At 41.3% G+C, this 20,345-nt stretch overlaps 1 protein-coding gene across 1 annotated transcript in view; it reads right to left on the reverse strand.

The window, feature by feature from the left end:
• The window catches only part of Drp2 (dystrophin related protein 2), a 56,359-nt gene that overhangs the window by 12,651 nt on the left and 23,363 nt on the right, over positions 1-20,345 (reverse strand). Inside the window, exons 4-16 of the mRNA XM_048336614.1 lie at positions 19,939-20,095; positions 17,463-17,583; positions 15,316-15,584; positions 14,803-14,949; positions 14,171-14,249; positions 12,550-12,610; positions 12,188-12,249; positions 9,443-9,517; positions 7,495-7,696; positions 6,959-7,044; positions 3,792-3,949; positions 3,301-3,467; positions 1,092-1,203 (exon numbers count right to left, since the gene is read on the reverse strand). Coding sequence (XP_048192571.1) covers positions 1,092-1,203; positions 3,301-3,467; positions 3,792-3,949; positions 6,959-7,044; positions 7,495-7,696; positions 9,443-9,517; positions 12,188-12,249; positions 12,550-12,610; positions 14,171-14,249; positions 14,803-14,949; positions 15,316-15,584; positions 17,463-17,583; positions 19,939-20,095 — 1,696 coding nt within the window. The remainder of the gene's footprint in view (positions 1-1,091; positions 1,204-3,300; positions 3,468-3,791; positions 3,950-6,958; positions 7,045-7,494; positions 7,697-9,442; positions 9,518-12,187; positions 12,250-12,549; positions 12,611-14,170; positions 14,250-14,802; positions 14,950-15,315; positions 15,585-17,462; positions 17,584-19,938; positions 20,096-20,345) is intronic.

The raw sequence follows: 20,345 nt of genomic DNA on the forward strand, positions 1-20,345 counted from the left end.
GAGATCCTGACCTACAGTCCTGGCGCGCCGGTACTTTCTCGCTCAACAAAATATTTAAAAAAAAATTTCGAATCTGAGTGTCTCATGGACCCCACAACAGAAATAATAAAGAAGCAGGAAAAGGTCAGGCCATCTTTAGAAGCAATACTGGAAATGGGCCAGGAAACACTCAGGTCAGCAAGGCAAAATTAATAGTCTGGGAAGTGCCTTGCTCAGTTTTGTTCCTTAAACTTTTCTCTACTATATAATAGTATCTTAAAGGACTAAAGTGATGGAAGAGATAAGAGAAATTATATTATTTTTAATAAGTAATGAAAAAGGCCAGATTCAGAAGTTGGAACCAAGAAGCAGCTAACAAAGCAGTTCAGTTTCCCTCCATTTAAATGCTAAGTTACAAGGTCTAGGGGACCTAAAAGGGACCAAGCTAGCTAAAATTGCCCTCTCCTTCAATAGTAAAATATTGGCAACTCTCTGTAAATGGGTAGAGACAGTAAGCTCATCTGAGAAAATAAAGCCCTAAAGTTCATTCATTGTGAAGGCTAGAGACCTTTCCATATGTTAGAATAATAAGTAGCACCCAAATGATTGCTTAAGGGCTAAGGATTTCTAGAAGTTATAACCAGCTCAGAAAGAACAAAGGGAGCACCTAATAGCTGCCATTGTGAATCTTTAACTCATTTCTTGCAGGAGTAACAGGAATTATTTCCTTTCTTTCTCTCTACTTTAATCATATTTTTACTAAAATAAACCCTTGATAAAACTTTCACCTTGCAAGCCTTTCCTTTTTGTGAGATACCCTGAAATGCTTTTCACAGGAGAATCTCAAGGACCTATAATTTTGTGTAGAAACTGGAAATCTGAGGGAACCCTTCATCGATTCTAAAAGTGCCTTGGGCCAACTGTGGTCTTCAACTGGAGAAGTTCTGGTAGAAGAATAGAGAGACCTCAATCCCCTAAGCCTGTGAATCATTGGAATTGGGAAAATTTCTCATATGAGAGCAGCACACAAAGAATCAAGGCTGAGCAAAGTGGGCGAAGCCCTAGTGCCGGACATCTGCTTACTCCTCCCTTCTAGCCCAGAGGCTCCATACCGGTGTATAATATTCCATGATGGGGTAGTGCAGCTTGTTGCCTTTGCTGGCCCGGCCTGTCAAGAAGCAAGTCTGGCAAATATCCACATTAAATTGTTTCAGACTCCGGTACCTTGGGGAGAGGAGATATACAAGGAAAGATAATCCAGTGTGCCATAGTACCCTTACCCATCCCCTCTACATCCAAATACACACACATGTGAGACGGAGGTGGAGCATGGAGTCATAACATTCTCAACCTCCTATACACAGCAGTGACTGAGCCTTATTCTAGAGACCATACTCTCCATAAAATCACAAGCCCAGTTTCCCCGGAAATATGAGGAAATAGTATTGAACAGTCTATTATTTAAAGGTTAAGAAGAGAAGCAGGGGTAAAGATCCCTTTGTGATATCTTGAAGCATGACTTGAAGGTTCCACAATATAAGGTACCACCGCCTATGTCAGCGAACTTAATACAAACACAATTTATTCACTACCTCTGGTTAAGATGGATGAAAGTATTTCCATATGTTACTTATAATAATAACTCTATTATTTCAGAGTATAGAAGAGCCTTTCATATTTACTTTGAAAGCCTAATTGCCTGGACTTAGCAACAGAGAAGAGTAACACCCACCCACCCCACCCCCACCCATGCCCTGAGCTACCACTAGGAGCTGAGTAAACTTGGACAAGATACATTCTACCTCTGTGCCTTGTTTTCTCATTTAAAGTAGAGTTTTGGCCAGTGCTGGTGACTCATGACTGTCATCCAAGCTACTCAGGAGGTTGACATCTGAGGATCATGGTTCAAAGGCAGCCAGGGAAGGAAAGTCCATGAAAGTCTTATCTCGAATGAACCACCGAAAAGCCAGAAGTGGAGCTGTAGCTCAAATGGTAGACCACTAGCCTTGAGCCAAACAGCTCAGGGACAGTGCTCAGGCTCTGAGTTTAAGTCCCAGGATACACACACACACACACACACACACACACACACACGCACATGTGCGCATAGTGTGTGTAATTGTGTGTTGTTAGTGCTTTAAAAATGTAAAAATTTGAATTTTTTCAGGATGAAAGCAAAATTCAGGATATAGTTAGTTTTGGAGGAAAGTAAGGGAGTGAAATCAGGGATATTTCAAATGTATTATAATACTGTTACAGTCCTTACATTTGGTTATAGATTTACATTGCAGGGTGCTGGGTAAAGTTCTTACCACTTGGGGCTGGGGATATGGCCTAGTGGCAAGAGTGCTTGTCTCGTATACATGAGGCCCTGGGTTCAATTCCCCAGCACCACATATGCAGAAAATGGCCAGAAGTGGTGCTGTGGCTCAAGTGGCAGAGTACTAGCATTGAGCATAAAGAAGCCAGGGACAGTGTTCAGGCCCTGAGTCCAAGCCCCAGGACTGGCCAAAAAAAAAGTTCTTACCACTTCACAAGAGCTAGCTGTTAAAATTTCAAATGTTTTCTAAGTCTGTTGTGAAGCACAGCCATTATTAAAAATGAAATTATAAATCTTCAAAATAAATAAATGATCTGAAAAAGGTAGTTAATACTCAACATTCACCTCTTCTTAATTACTTTACCATTATCTATCTTTTTGAAACTATTTACTACAGATTGTGGATCCTTTTATTTGAAATGCTTAAGACCAGAAGAGCTTCAGATGTTAGAATTTTTACGTTTTTTTACTTACTTGTACAGACTGCTGATTAAACATCCTTAATTTCTGATTAATGGCTTTGGGATATTCAGCTAGTATCTCTATGGTGCAGACACTATAAATACTATATATCTTTTCCTGATCTCTGCTCAGGAACATCTTGTAGATAACATGGCATGGACAGGTGTGTGTGTGTATGTATGGAGTTTCCATCACAGAAATGCTACAACTCACTTTTCTTTTTTTTTCCTTCTGGAAGTTGATTGTGGACCACTTGCTGACACACCACTTGATACACTGGTATTTTTACAATGTTCACTATACACTTTGGTAGGTCTATAGTACTTGAGATTACAGCCAAAACATAATAGGACACCATTTCCAATTTGAGAAAATGCTAAACATTCTGCACTTAAAATTATTACTACAATATATACTAACACATAAAAGATGTGCCTTATCAATTATAATAGTTAAACAATGTGTTGTATTATACTGGGTTATGTGTATCATTACTTATTTATGATTATTATCAAGGCAGCAAGTATTGTTCTCCTTACCTGAACCCTTTGATAGGACACTGCCTACAGATAGAGCACTTGGTTTGATGCTTCACTTGCTCAGCAATGGTGACGCGATGCAGAACAGCTAGCCACACCATGGACTGGGGCTCCAAGTTGACCCACTCCAGGAACTGGGAAGCTTCAATGACTGGCTTCCCAGTGCTCTAAGGAAACAAGAAATCCCATGAAAATCACTGAAGCCTCAAGTATCTTGTCTTTAGCTCTTAAAGAATCAGGGGAACCAGAAGAGTCTAGGTCAGCATGTTTTCCAGTGGTGTCCACTTTTGGCTGTGTCTTAGATTAAGTTGATATCCTTTAGGGCAGTACTCTAACCCCAGACCAAAGAACTCTCAGTCCCAGCTTTTCATCCCCACACACTCTCCTACCCCTGACCAATTCAAAATATATATTTGAGCCTTCCTTCCCTTCTTCACACTTGTCCTCCCCTTCTCTTCCCTTCCACTATCCCTGTTCAGTTTCATACTTACAAAACGAAAGCAACTACGAACACTGGGCTCCACATTGCTTCCCCCAAAGGCTGCAACTTCACCCAGCTGACGGGGCACCTGAATGGCCTCATGAAGCAGGACACCAAGGTGGCGTTGATCACATTGGCTGCCAGAGTTGGCCACTTGGCTGAAGAGGTCTGCTAGACCACAATCAAGAAATGACCAGTCCAGTGTAGGAATGCCAGGAGAATGAGATGAGAGGACGAGTAGAAGAGGAAGACAGGGGGAGAAAATAACCACTGAATTAATGACTTCTTTTGTGTGGGTGAAAGCAACTGGGGATTTAATCCAGGACTATTGAATTATTTCCACAGCCACATTTGCTTTTTAAATGTTTCATCTGAAATACATTTACTAAGTTTCCCAGCCTGGCTTTGAACTTCAAATCTTTCTTCCCCAGCCTGATGAGTATCTGAAATGACAAGTATGTGTTGTCAAGCGCAAAATATCTAGAGATCCGTCCTAGAAGCCAAGAAGATTTTTTTTTTTTGGCCTTTCCTGGGGCTTGGACTCAAGGCCTGAGCACTGTCCCTGGTTTCCTTTTGCTCAAGGCTAGCACTCTGCCACTTGAGCCACAGTGCCACTTCTGGCCATTTTCTATATATGTGGTGCTGGGGAATTGAACCCAGGGCTTCATGTACACCAGGCAAGTGCTCTTGCCACTAGGCCATATTCCCAGGCCCCCAAGAAGATTTTTTTGTTTTTGTTTTGTTGTTTTTCCAGTCCTGGGGCTTGGAATCAGGGCCTGGGCACTGTCACTGAGCTGCTTTTGTTCAAGGCTAACACTCTTTCTCTTGAGCCACAGCTCCACTTTCTGCTTTTTTCTGTTTATGTGGTGTTGAGGAACTGAACCTAGGGCTTCATGCATGCTAAGCAAGCACTCTACCACTAAGCCACGTTCTCAGCCCTCATAAGACTCTTGTCTCCAATAAACTACTCACAAAAAGCCGAAAGTAGTGCTGTGGCTCAAGTGGTGGAGCCCTAGCCTTGAGCACAAAGAGACTCAGTGACAGCACCCAGGCACTGGGTTCAAGCCCCGTACCTGACAAAAAAGAAGCATAAGAGAATGTGAGATAGAGAAAGAGAAAGCACTGGCTATAACAGCAATTTCAGACACAAATATGTCACCCTTGAGAAAGCAGATTACTGAAAAAAACAAGATCAGAGCCATGGACTCCAGGCTCACCGAACGTGCATTATCAGCAGACTTCTGTCTACTCAGGAGAGGGTAGCTTCATATAGAATGAAACTGATGGGGCTGGGAATATGGCCTAGTGACAAGAGCGCTTGCCTCCTACACATGAAGCTCTTGGTTCAATTCCCCAGCACCACATATATGGAAAACGGCCAGAAGGGGCGCTGCGGCTCAGGTGCCAGAGTGCTAGCCTTGAGCGGGAAGAAGCCAGGGACAGTGCTCAGGCCCTGAGTCCAAGGCCCAGGACTGGCCAAAAAAAAAAAAAAAGAATGAAACTGATGTAATCTCTCAGTTATCTCTCAGTTGTCCATACATAAGGAAGATCTGACAAGGATAACTGGAGAAGTGGCACTAACTCAAAGCATCTGATCATCTTAAAATGACCCCATGTGCTTTCAGAATATACTATGGTGTTGGTATTTGAATAGAGACTGTATTGGTCCTTCTAGGACATCCTCAATTTCAGTCCTACCTTAGTGAATTTCTTCCAGAGCTTACTATCTGTCTCATACTTTATCTAAGGCCTAGAAAATATACAGAAGCAAAAGGCAAAAACCTAGGTTTGAGCCCTGGATCCATTGCTAACTAGATGTAGAATCTTGAGTCATTTCCTTGAAACTGGGTATAATCACTGCCTACTGCATCTTAAAGGAATGTTGGGCAAAGCAAATAATATCCTAACTACAAACATGCTTGGAAATGTGCCTCTCTACGTAAAGTTTCACCAGACCACTGTCATCTCTATTCTGTGATGCACTGTAGCAATGATCATCTGCCACTTAGATTCGGTTCATTGGTGCTTATAAATGATTTTTGTATATTTCTGTCTCTTCATCTAAGCTGTGAAGTACTTGAAGAAGTGAACACATCTAATTTTTGTTTTGTCAGTCATATGATTTGGATCCAGGGCTTGGGAACTGTATCTGAGTTCTTTCTCTTAAGGCTAGTGTTCTACTACTCTAAGCCACAGCTCCACTTTCAGTTTTCTGGTGGTCAACTTGAACCATGATGCTCAGATCTCAACCTCCTGAGTAGCTAGGATGACAAGAGTGAGCCACCAGTCCCCAGCTTAACCTCATCATTTATCCCATTTACTAGAGAAGTCAATACCTCTTAGGACTCAACACTTAATGATACTGCTGCACAAAAGTCCAAAATGTTGAACACAATGGAGGAAGGAATGGAAAACAATCAGACCATAAACCATAAAGGTTGAAAACTACATAAGTGGCTAGGTGGTGATGGCTCATGCCTATAATCCTAGATACTCAGGGGCTGAGATTTGAGGATCATGTTTCAAAGCCAGCCCAAGGAGGAAAATCTTTGAGACTCATCTCCAACTAACTACCCCAAAACTAGAAGTAGACTCAAGTATAGAAATATGAAGTATAGACTCAAGCTAGAAGTATGACTCAAAGTGATAGAGCACTAGCCTTGAACAAAAAGGCTCAGGGACAGTGCTCAGGCCCTATGACCAAAATTCCCCCCCACCTCAAACAAAAAAAAACACTACAGAAGTACACATTTTCCACCTCCTGGGAAAATGTGCGTTATTGAACCCTGTCTGTGTAATGACAGGAGAAATTTCTAAGAGAATGTGAGACACAGCTAAAGCTTCAAATATGGAGACAGCTATGCCTGATAAGCCATGGGGAGTAGAAAAAGAAAGTCAGGTCTTCTAGGAAGTCAGTGCAGAGTCTGAATAAGCACATGCATTTGATCAGAAGGAAGCAAACCTACAGAGTGACACCAGCAATAAAAACAAGCCTTAGGTCCATCTTGGCCTTTGGCTATCATGGACTCTTTGCAATAGCCAGCATCAGGAAGCAGGGTAAGGTGTACAAGTACACCCTCTGTGAAGTCATATGACCTTCCTTCTGCTAATCTTATACTTTCTCCTCCTTATGATACCCCTCCCAACAACACTACACAACACTCTGGTTGTACTCACACTGAAGTTTTTCCTTCACTTCTGTGCCACATAGGCATGCAATACCAGTCTTAAAGGACAACGCCCGCATCTTTCCACTGCGACCACTAGGTTAAAAAGAAGAGAATGAGAATATGAGGGCTGGGGATATGGCCTAGTGGCAAGAGCGCTTGCCTCATATACATGAAGCCCTGGGTTCGATTCCCCAGCACCACATATACAGAAAATGGCCAGAAGTGGCACTGTGGCTCAAGTGGCAGAGTGCTAGCCTTGAGCAAAAAGAAGCCAGGGACAGTGCTCAGGCCCTGAGTCCAAGGCCCAGGACTGGCAAAAAAAAAAAAAAAAAAAAAGAGAGAATGAGAATATGAGGGTATGTAAAGGCTTAACATTGTGATAGCCATTTTCTGGACTGTGTTGATCCCAGAAGGACTCAGGACATCTGTGGTCCATGCTGAGTTGCATCTAAGTCCACTATGGCAGTAACCCCTTCCCACCAGGACCACTGGAAATATCTCATTGAATTTATTCTAGAGATCACCAGGACCAAAAGTCATTACCTATCAAACACATTGAGCAGCCAGTTGAGACTCATGTCTACACATAGTGGCACATTGACTAGGATGCCTCTCTCCTCCTCTAGCCGCTCATATAAGGCAGTCAGGCAGTGAATGACCTCCACCACATCCATCACATGTTCACTGGCTTGCAAATCATGCTCATTGAAGATCTCCAGGGCTGTAGTTAATGTTACCAGATCCACTGGAAAGGAGATGAGAGAGGGAAAGAATGGAGCCAAAAGTAGAATCTCGGGGAATAGATCAAGAGATAAAAATATCAGCAGTCTTAAAGTTCAATCAATCTTCAGGCTAATCATTTTTAAATATGGAAGAATGACGTTATGTCTTTTGCAGAGAAACGGATAAACCTCAAAAATTATGTGAATTAAGTGAAGTAAGTCAGGCTCAAAGAGACAAAGGGTACATTTTCTCTCAAATATAGAAGTTAGATCTAAATTATAAATATATTTGCAAATATCTACAAGGTCATGTGCATATATATACAAACATGTCAACTAAGGTATAGTAGATATAAGAGAGTATTCCAATGGTGTAATTCCTTTGAACAATGAACTCACAATCTAACAAAATGAAAGCCAGGAAGCTCAATCATGTATTGTCAGAGTCGGGGGATAGGCCAGGGTGGGTGGGCAGATGAATGGAGAGAGGAAGGATGGATGAATGCAGTCATAATAGTAAATGTAAATATGTGAAAATTGAACTAGTAAATTGAGGAAATACATGAGAATGAGAAAGATTGGGGAGAATGATAAAGGTGGTCACATCTGTTTGAGGTACACTGTACTCACAAACTGACATGTTTACTTGAAACCCATTTGTACAACTACTTAAGGATAATAGTAAAAGTTTTTCCTTTACCAAGGAAGGGGAAGACAGTAAAAAGTCCTCTAAATTGACTCAGCATATTTCTATAACCACATGTTCTTTGATACAAGTTTCAAGAAGATAGTGATGGGTGAATAAACTCCTTTGCCCACATTACACAAACTCCTAAAAAATCATATTTCATTTTAAGTTTCTCTGACTTTGCACAGATTTCAACTGTAAATAGGCTTGTCCATGAACTTTTTAGATACTAACTGTGAAGACTCAGGTATGGCTGGATAAATGTGATATATCAGAAACCATTTTCATTGTCTCCAATGCTAATGGCCTAGCCAGATATTTCTAGGCCAAAAAGTTTGAATGAAAAGTGCCTCTGAGAAAGGACTATCTTTACCTCCAAAACACTGGCATTTGCTGTTAAATCTAATAACGAGATTAAGGTACACCATGTATTTCCTGTCACAAAGCAGAATCTTGATTTTCTTTTTGTGTACCAGTACTGGGACTTCAACTCAGGGCCTTGCACTCTTGTTTGGCTCTTTTGCTCAAAGTTGGTTCTCTAGTACTTGAACTACAGCTCCATTTTCTGCATTTTGGTGGTTAATTGCAAATAAGCCTCTCATGGACTTTTCCTGCCTGATTGGTTTCAAAACTACAATCCTCAGATCTCAGCTTCCTGAATAGCTAGGATTACACACATGAGCTACCAAGTACCTAGCTGTTGCTTGGTTTTCCATGTTGATCAGGGAAAGAAGACAAGGAGTTAGATAGCTATAGGGTTAATTTGGAAACAAGTCTGTGGCTTGGGGGAAATGGAAGAATCCTGGAAAGAGCACAAGGAGAGTTCACATCAAACCAATCAACACTCTTGGCTAAGATAGGATGATAGTTGTAAGAAAGCATCCAGATAAAGAGCAGGAGGATGGGAATAAAAGCCACAGGAGGGGGAAAAATTGGGAGAAAAATGAGGAAGAGGATAACACTGTTCAAAAATAAATGTATTCATTACCTTACTTATGTAACTGTAACCCCTCTGTACATTACCTTGACCATAAAATTTAAATGGAAAAAAAAGCTACGGGAAAGTGCAAGGAACACCTACAGCGCAGGGCCTTCTGTACTCTGCGGAGCTTCATGGCAGTGCGATAAGCCGAGAACTTAATGTTGTTCAGATCAGCTGCAAAAAATGGAAAAATACCCACTCAGATCATGGAAATGCAAAATAGAAGTACAATAAGACACCATATTACATACACAAGATTGGCATAAAATAGAAGTCTGAGGATAGCAAGTGTGAACAAGATATGCATGAATGACAACTGCCAGTGCAAGTGTGAACTAATATAATCACTGGAAAACAACCTGGTATTACCTAGTAAAATGGAACGCTCACGTATTCTATCACCTAGCTAGCAATACATACCCCACAGCAATAATTTACAAACATCTTTGTAATCAAGACTCACTGTAGAAAGTCCATTTTCTAATAATCCAATATAAACATACATATTCCACAAAGCAATTCCTTACTGGATTTAATAAGATAAAAATGTGAAATAAATACCAAATTTGACTCTTGATAAAGATGTTACATATTGATATTTCCTAATCCATTTCAGCTTTTTCAAAAGCTTACTATAACCCACTGAAATGTTGTTGTGACCTGTAGACCAAAAACACACCTTGGAGAAACCCTTGAATACAGGTAGTAGAAGACATGTGCAAGAACTCCTTCACAACATTATTCTTGGAGCTCCAAACTAGAAACCTGTGTGTCTACCAAGAGTAAAATGGATGAAGAAACTGCTGTATCTGATGGTACAATCTATGACAGAAAAATGAATGAATTTGCCTCGTAACATTTTTTTTAATACCGGGGCTTAAATTTGTGGTCTCACACTCACACTTGGCTTTTTTGCTCAAGGCTGACACTCTACCACTTAAGCCACACCTCCACTTCTGGCTTTTTGCTGATTAATAGGAGATAAGATTCTTGCAGATTTTTCTGCCTGGGCTGACTTTGAACCATGATTCTCAGATCTCAGTCTTCTGAGTAGCTCAGATTATAGACATCAACCACCAGTGCCTGGGTTTAGATTGTATTTTTATAGCGTCTCACGTTTTTGCTTATGGCCACCCTCAGACTGTGATCCCACTATTTGTTATGCTATCTGCTTAGCTAAGAAGACAGGTACATACTTCTGTGCTTGAATTTGGGTTGAGATGGTGATAATGATAATTTTTTTTCTTGAACTCTGATCCTTTCTAGTTCCACCTCCCAGGTAGCTCATGAGCCACTGTATCAGATCATGAGTTTCTCTTAGTAGGCAAAGATAAAGCACCCAAGATTCATACTCATAGCCATCTACACAGTGCCTTTCGAGGGAGATTAGTCCTTAAACCTACAAGCATAACTCCCTAGCATGATGAGAAAAATGGTCCTGGGAAAAATGTATAGGCTCCGTATGAGAAACTACAGAGGTGAAAGGAAGGAAGACTGTGGAAGAAAGGACTAGGCATTCACTCCCCCCCACACTTGTTTATTGATTGATATTTCCTTCTTTTCTTTAAATCACTTTATTTCAGCATGATTCCTACAGAAAAAGCTCTACAGATGTAATGTATATAACTTGGTGAATTTGGAAACACCATGAAACTATCATCATCTGCAAGTTTCCTCCCATCTTTTTATCTTTTTATTTGTGTATAAGTCATTAGAACATTTATTGTAAGATCTACTCTCTTAAATTTGTAAGTATAAAAATGGTATTGTTAGCGATAGGCATTACAATACAATAGGTCTGTAGAACTTATCCATCTTTGTAGACTTTTTTTTTTTTTTAGCCAGTCCTGGGCCTTGGACTCAGGGCCTGAGCACTGTCCCTGGCTTCCTTTTTGCTCAAGGCTAACACTCTGCCACTTGAGCCACAGCACCACTTCTGGCCGTTTTCTGTATATGTGGTGCTGGGGAATTGAACTCATGGCCTCATGTATACGAGGCAAGCTCTCTCGCCACTAAGCCATATCCCCAGCCCATTTTTGTAGACTTTGATGAGTATTTCTCCATTTCCTCTTCTCTTTAGCCTGACAACCACTATTCTACTCTGTGATTCTATGATTTTTTTTTTTTTGCCAGTCCTGGGCTTGGACTCAGGGCCTGAGCCCTGTCCCTGGCTTCTTTTTGCTTAAGGCTAGCACTCTACCTCTTGAGCCACAGCACCACTTCTGGCCGTTTTCTGTATATGTGGTGCTGAGGAATTGAATCCAGGGCTTCATGTATACGAGGCAAACACTCTTGCCACTAGGCCATATACCCAGCCCCGATTCTACGATTTTGACTAAATGTATTTATTTATTTTTGTGCCAGTCCTGGGACTTGAGCTGGGGTCTTGGGCCCTGTTCCTGAGCTTTTGTACTCAAGACTAGGGCTCTACCACATGAGTCACTTCCACTTTTTTGTGGTTAATTGGAGATAAGAGTCTCTTGGACTTTCCTGCCCATGCTGGCTTCAAAGCATGATCCTCAGATCTCAGTCTTCTGAGTGGCTAGAGAAAAGGTGTGAGACACCAGCATTGGGTGAAATTAACTATTCTAGATTTATTATTTAAGTGGGATCATGTGATATTTTTCTTTCTGAGTCTAGCTTAAGTTCAGTCACTTAAGTTCACTTAAGTCACTTAAGTCACTTAAGTTCAGGCTAGTCCCTATTGTCACAAATGTTGTCTTAAGGTTAGGAAGTATTCCATTTTGTATCTATAATTTATTGTCTTTTTTCATCTATCCACTAATGGACATTATGGTACAACTTTACAAATCCCCAATCTACACAGGAACCCCATATTCTTACCTAGGGTTTGGTATAACTCAGTCATCTTGGGATGGTCCCAGCATGTGGTCTGAGCCTGGTGGCTACAAACAAAATAATCAATATCACCAACATCCCCACACCCAACATCTGTGTGCACACATCAATCAGCAATAGATAGGATGCAAGAAGCTGCAGGTGAACTCTCAAGACTCCAAAGCACAAGAGTTCACCTTACCCAAGTAGAATCTTGGGCTCTTGAGATGTTGAGATGAGTAGGAGGAAAACCAGACTGGAGGGAGAAATACCCATGGACAAGAAATAACAGAGATGCTTGGCAAAATACAAACAAGTGAGGAGGTAGGCAGGTAACTGACCCAGTTCTGATTCAGATGATCACTTACTTGATGTAGTAAGGAACTTTATTGGGTGAAATTGCTCTTTCCCAGGGAACCTGGACAGAGGCTAGTAAAGAAGAGAACGAAAGTTGGCCATTGATATTCTCCAGGCCCCCTGGCCATTGCCCTATTCTATCTTCCTCAAAAGGTGGTAAGTCCCCAAAAGCGATATCTGACACCTGCTGCCAACTGTTAATAGCCCTTGAGGATATGGTAAACACTTCTAATACACACACCTCTCTCCCTGATGTTAGAGAGAAGAGAAGGTAGAAGTTGTCACTGATATCCTAACATATCAGTGACATGGTTAAAGCATGAGTACAAATACTTGACCATGACCACCCTAACATTCTCCTCCCTAAGCTCATCACCATTTCATCCATTCAACTGTAGGGTCTAAAGTTTACTTTCCTCTTGGGGCTCAAAATCCTTCCATTAGACCAATTTTCTCAGCCCTGTAGGACAGAGGGAAATGGTAGTGCCCTTTTCTCTCTCATGAGGAACTCTAGAAACCTATACCTTCTCAGCCTTATGTCTTTATCTTTAATGACCTTCCAGGAGAGGCTCTGAGTATAGTATATGTCAGTATGGCTACATATTACTAATTGAAATAGTAATGATTCCACCCATTGTTAACATTTATTGAGTTCCAGCTATGTGCTAGATATCATGCTCATGGTGTGGAGGAGCATATCTATTTTTTCTTTTCTGTGCATTCTAATCATTTCCACTGTTAATCCCTTGATCTGGGCCACCATCATCCCTCATCTAGATTATTGCAATTTTCTTCCTAACAGGTCTCTCTGCTCTTATTATTGCACCTCAGCAATCTATACTGAACAATCTATTCTCGAAGTATACAAAAGACGATGTCATTCTTCACCTCAAATCTTGTCAAATGTTCTTTATTCCACTTGGAACAAATCTTAATGTTCTTACTTTCACCATCAAAACTGTCTGTGTTCTGGCCTCTCTGCTCTTGTCTCTGTTTTCTTTCACGTGGCCCTCCTTGCTGTTCCTTAGCACATTCCTGATTTAAGGAACTGGAATCACTGTCTGAAATGTTCTTCCTTTGGAGACCTACATAGTTCACACTTACCTCCTGTATTTCTCTGCCCAACTGTTCTCCCAGGAAGGCCTATGCAACACCTCTTCTCTTTAAATCCAGAACTCTCTATACATGCCTTCATATCTTTAATTTCCCCAGAGTACTTTCCCATAATTGACCTTATACATACTTTATTCATTTGTTTCTGATCTGGCATCCTTTATTACAATGATAGCTGTCCAGACATAAGCATTTCTGCGTTTTGTTCACTAATATGACCCCAATGCCTAGAAAAGTACTTGGCCCACAATAAATATTGTTGAACAAATAAAGTAATTTAATATCTACAGCCTAGTGAGCTAGGTAACATCCCCTTGCTTGCAGATGAGAAAATTGAGATGGCTTTATGCTATTTTTCCCCCAGTTTTTACAGCTAATAAGATACAGTGACTCAGACCCAGATCTTGCTGAGGAAGCTTGTCCTTTTCATCACTACACTATATTACTTTATCCTTGTTGCCCCCAGGGTCCAACAGTGGTTGAGGTTCTGCTAAGTGAAATTCAGTTTGGCTCACGTACAGGATAGGAAGTGCTGGGACCCAGGCCCAAAGTCTCTGTGAGCATCCTGGAGCTGCTTAAGCCTCTCACCAACTGATGCCTATGGAAAGAACAGAAAAGAAGGCTGTGGATTCATGTTAGCTATTTAGTGTGGGCTGTGTATCTTTCTGAGCTCTCATAGGCTGTTTTTTTCTCCTGTTCTAGCCCCTCCCACCACCATTCCTCCTTGAGCAGCTTTGGAAAATGCCTCCCTAATTTCAATCACTTTTGCCTGGTTTCTGTCTATCCTGAGTGCTCACATCTAGATAAGCCCTTCTACTTCTTCAGTTCAATCACTCCTTGCAGCTTAGAGGTTAAGAAGTTGTTTATGGCCTCGGGGCATGGACTCAGAGCCTGAGCACTGTCCCTGGCTTCTTTCTGCTCAAGGCTAACACTGTACCACTTGAGCCATAGTGCCACTTCTGGCCTTTTCTGTTTATGTGGTGCTGAGGAATTGAACCCAGGGCTTCATGCATGCAAGGCAAGAACTCTACTGCTAAGCCATATTCCCTGCCCTGATCTCCACATTTTGTACTATGTTTTTCCATGTAGATCATTTCAGCAGTTTCCTCAGAACCTAATTATATTGAGGTGCCTTCTCGTGGTTCTTCTACCTGGAGTTGTTTCCACCGGATGTTGATCTGCTCCAGAGCCCGGGAGTTTTCCATTGACAAGTGTACATCAGAAATGGCAAGTTGGTGGGCCAGATCATTTACCAACTTCACTCCATCCTTCACAGGGGAGAATTCTTCTTTGAACAGCTGGAGAACCAGGACCCAAGTGTCACAACAGACAGTGAATGGGAAAGAGGACCTGTTAGTCATTTCCCTCAACTCCTTCCTTTCTATCCTGAAGATTTATTTCAACAATACAATATCAGTGTTTGTCTAGGCAACTACACTAAGTTATTGGTGGCCACGGTTCATATCCTCTTCTTCTCATCTCCAAAAACCAGGAAAAGAGAAGATGGTAGGAGAGTAAGGACAAAAAAAACAAAAAAACAGCCCCAAATCTAGAAAATAAATCAAGAGAGGCTGAGTTGTAGTACAGGCAACAATGGAATCTCATCAGGAGGAACACTGTCAAATTTCAATGGGTATTGTAGCCAGGAGAGGGATCTTGCATACCTTAATAGCTTGGATGTGGTCTGGGAGTGAATCAATAAAGAGATCCCCAATGGGCTCCCACGTGGCTCGAACTCCCTCAGCTTGAGTCAGGGCAGTGCTCAACTCTTCCATTGCTGCTTGGATTTCCAACAACTGTTCTAGAGTGCGCTCAATATGGCGATGTTGGTCCACACAACGGGCTGTCAGCTTCTCCCATAGTTCACTGGCTACTGTTGCCTGCTTCCACACAAAGCGGCTGAGATTCTGGATCCGCTGTCTGGAAGAGGTATCTGCAAGTGCAGGCAGGAAGCCAGGTCAGGCTAATCAGGGAGAGGAGATCCAGGAAAAGGCAGAGACAAAGACAACCCTTTGTAAAATGTGTGTGCGTATGTGCTTGTTTATATATTCATACTTACACAAATCCATGGGCAAACTCCTATTATCCATTTAGGTTTTTAAAGACAACCTATTTATTTTGACATTGTTATCAATTCACGTGCAATAATATGGGATAGCACAGAGATCTCATGCATCCTTAACTCAAAATTGGTAAAACGATAATACAATGTTCTACCCACAGTTTGACATTGATATAACCCATTATTTTTGTTAATTGTCCCCTAGTTTTATTTGTATTCGTTCTGGAGGTGCTTGTGTATACTGACATACATATAGTTTTATGCAGGGTTATCACCTGTTGGTTCATGTCCACCACCATAGTCAAGAGAGTTTTGCTTTTTCCTCCATCCTATATTCTGGAGGATTTCCTCACATTAAAAAACATGGCAAGATAGTGACAACATTTTAGAAGAGATGTAGAGAGAGAAATCATCTAGTTCCTGTTCACATAACTCTGGAATTTGATTTGTCCATTTATGTCTACTGTTGATTTAATATGCAAAGCAGAGAGACATTTTATTCTCTTAGTCTAAGAGAGATTGGTATTCATACTCCTAGCTCTTCCACTCGATTCAGTTTTAGATTTCTTCTTGGTCCCTCAGACTTCTGCCTCCAAGAAGATTCAGAGCCCCCAAAACTCTAAGCTAATTAGAATTATCTTGCTCTGTTTTGAACTTGTCCTGAGGCCTGTTGAGCAGCAAATTAAGTACTGGCTCTCCTATTGAGAGGCTAGAAATAAACTGAGAAAGTAAAAGGAATTGACAAAGGGCTCAATCAAGGAAAGATCCTTGCCATCTTGTTCACCCTTATTTCAGAGGGTTCAGAATATATCCTGGAAAAAGGGACTTGCTGGACCACCACTCAGAACTAATCTTCAGGGGTTCAGCCTTACTTTAAACCTTATTTGACTCTAGTCAGGGTGCCTTTACCAAGTAAAAGAGAAAACCAGGTCCACCATCAAGAAGCCACTATCACTAATTTTTTTTTTATTTGAAGGCTATTCTTTTGTTGATGGTTGATAACTGCATCACAACAGATCTTTATTTTGGAATATAGCAAAATGGCTTTTTGAAGGACCATACTGCTATTTTTACTTGTAGAGTCTGTTTTTTTCATTTGATTTTTTAAAAAACATTCTCATGCATTATTCAAAAATGGCCAGCCTGGGCAAAATAAAATAGGTGATTCTCTATCTCCAATTCACCAGCAAAAAGCCAGGTAGAGGTGTGGCTCAAGTGATAGAGTACCAGCCAAGCAAGCAAGCTGGATAAGTGTGAAGCTCTGAGTTCAAACCCCAGTACTATAAAAAAAAGTAACACAATTCAACTAACCAAACAAACAAAAACCATCTCACATGTGATGCGCCAAAGAGCGTTGGGTGACATGCTCATGACTTCTGCTTCAGATTCTGTCCTCTTTGCCTTTTGTTAAGATTATGAATCTTGGGGCTGGGAATATGGCCTAGTGGCAAGAGTTCTTGCCTCTTACACATGAAGCTCTAGGTTCGATTCCCCAGCACCACATATATGGAAAACGGCCAGAAGGGGCGCTGTGGCTCAGGTGGCAGAGTGCTAGCCTTGAGTGGGAAGAAGCCAGGGACAGTGCTCAGGCCCTGAGTCCAAGGCCCAGGACTGGCCAAAAAAAAAAAAAAAAAAAAGATTATGAATCTTACTCCTCTTAACTTTGGATTCATAAAATGAAACTATCTTTCCAGATATCAGGTGAGAGCAGTTCCCAAAGAAGGGGCTGAAGAGTGGAAGACCACATACCTTTGCTTTCAGGATTAGGCTCCTCCAGTTCCTCAAATGGATGCTGGGACAGAAAGGCCTGAGCTGACTCAAGCACAGAATAGATGTAAGGGCCCCGAGACTTGACTTCTTCCATAAAGGCCTGTGAAGTTTAGCAGAATGGTCACCAAGAAAAAAAAAATCTCAATTGCTTTAAATTCTAACCTGTGTTTAATAATCTTATTTCTCAGTGAATTACTAGATTATTTGGGGTTACCTAGAAAGAAAATGGTATAGCTCTCCTTAGAGGCCCAAGAGTAGATAACACTGGAATGAGTCTGGTCATGCCAGAGGGTAGAGAGAAATGTAGGGATCTTTCGTTTTCTAGAAAAAGCATACAGCTCCGAGCTCCATTGGTGCGATCTGTTAGTGCACGATACTTATACAGAAAAAGCATACAGTTCCCTGTAAGGTATTTAGAAAAATTACAAGCCAGATAGGCAGAATTTCTACTAAGATTTTGTTTATGGTTTTTCAAAATAGAAATATAACATACAAATCAAAAGTGTTCAGTTTAATGAATTCCATAGAATGAATTTTACCTGTGGAGCAAGTACTGAGTCCTACACTTAGATTCCTTCCAGTCCTGTCTCAACATCTTCAACAGTAGCTTGTAAAATCACCAATTAGTTTTGACTACTTTTGAACCTTATATCATCACACATGTCCCCATTTGCATCTGCCTTTTACTCACTCAACACACTGCCTGCTCCTTCCAAGGCTGGGTAGGGAATGTTAGTTGTGAGGCCCATATGAGGCTTGTGAAATCATTTGGTCTAGCCCTGTCAAGGAAATCAAGGAAACTATAGGCAGTACTAAAAAGTCAGTAAATTTCAGAGATATTTTCTTTCTTTCTTTCTTTCTTTCTTTCTTTCTTTCTTTCTTTCTTTCTTTCTTTCTTTCTTTCTTTCTTTCTTTCTTCTTTCCTTCCTTCATTTCTTTCTCTCTCTCTCTCTTTCTTTCTTTCTTTTTTTCTTTGTTTTTTTTTTGCCAGTCCTGTGGCTTGAACTCAGGGCCTGAGCACTGTCCCCGAGCTTCTTTTTTTTCAAAATTTTATTATCAAACTGATGTACAGAGAGGTTACAGTTTCCTATGTTACGCATTGGATACATTTCTTGTACTGTTTGTTACCTTGTCCCTCATACCCCCCTTTCCCTTCCCCCCCCCCCCCCGGAGGTGTTCAGTTGTCCCTGAGCTTCTTTTTGCTCCAGGCTAGCACTCTACCACTTGAGCCACAGCACCACTTCTGGATTTTTCTGTTTATGTGGTATTGAGGAATTGAACCCAGGGTTTCATGCAAGGGAGGCGAACACTCTACCCCTAAGCCACATTCCCAGCCTCTCAGAGATTTTTTTTCCAAACCAAAATTCAATAGATCTAGGCCCATGAATGATGTTATGAATATGCAAATGATCTGGGTGCCCAGTACCTCACACTTGCAATCCTAGCTACTCAGGAGGCTAAGATCTGAGGATCTTGGTTCAAACCCAGCCCGACAGGAAGGTATGTGAGATTCTTATCTCCAATAAACTATTCAAGAAAAGCCATAAGTGGTGCTATGCCTCAAGTCGTAGAGTGCTAGTCTTGAGCACAAAGAGGCTCAGAGACAGTGCCCAGGTCCTGAGTTCAAGCCCCAGGACTAGGAAAAAATAAAATTACACACACACACACACACACACACACACACACACACACACGGCTTTGGGCAGAATATGAGTTCACCATCACTGCAAGTGATGCCGTACCATGCAGTTAGTTGTGTTCTTTTATTTTGTTTTGTGTTACATTCTACATTCGTTTTATAGAGGCAATATACGCCCAAGAAACATTAAAAATAAACCAATATATGAAAAACAAAATTAAAAACAATTCTGATTTCATCACCTGAAATTAACCATGATTACCATTTTGCTATAGCATCCTCTCTTTTGCACACATCTATACACATTTTATCCAACTGAGATCCATCTATATGATTTTACTTAACTTCATATTGCATTCATTTCCTCATGACCCCACCAAAATTGTGTGTGGGGTGTGTGTGTGTGTGTGTGTGTGTGTGTGTGTGTGTGTGTCAGTACTGGGTATTGAACTAAGGGCCTGAGTATTTTCTCTTGGCTTTTTTGCTTGAGGCTGGTGGTCTACCACTGGCTTTTTGCTGATAAGTTGGAGATAAGAGTCCCACAGACTTTTCCTAGGCTAGCTTCAAAACCCAATTCTCAGATCTCGGCATCCTGAATAGCTAGGATTACCATCGTGAGCCACCAGCACCCAGCTAAGATTTTAAATAGGATAGAAAGACCTGTGGAGTGTTCCTTACAGGTTAGCCAGACTGTAGGCCACCTTGTACTGATTTAGGTGTCAAAGCAGAGCTAAAGGTCTGACTGTTAGGGTATGGTGGAAAGGACTCCTTCACCACTGAGAAGCTACACACCATGCTTCCATGATTCCAACCTACCGCATGTGTTTCCTTCTCCTGCTGCACCAGGGATACATCTCCTTGTAGGGGCAGCTGAGCCGACAACTCCTCATCCTTTTGGCTAAGCCAGTCAATAATCTCTTGGAGCGGGAGCTGGAGCTTTCCACTGTGGTCTGAGAAGGCCTCTAGGCGAGAACTGTATACAACAGGTAAGACTAATGATGTTCAATCTACTTTTTGTTTTGTTTTGTTGTTGTATTTTTGCCAGTCCTGGGGCTTGAACTCAGGGCCTGAGCACTGTCCATGGCTTCTTTTTGCTCAAGGCTAGCACTCTACCACTTGAGCCACAGCACCACTTCTGGCTTTTTCTATATATGTGGTGCACAGGAATCGAACCTAGGGCTTCATGTATACAAGGAGAGCACTTTACCATTAGGCCATATTCC

The sequence above is a fragment of the Perognathus longimembris genome, chromosome 28 (assembly GCF_023159225.1).
Source record: "Perognathus longimembris pacificus isolate PPM17 chromosome 28, ASM2315922v1, whole genome shotgun sequence".
In the NCBI taxonomy this organism is placed as follows: domain Eukaryota; kingdom Metazoa; phylum Chordata; class Mammalia; order Rodentia; family Heteromyidae; genus Perognathus; species Perognathus longimembris.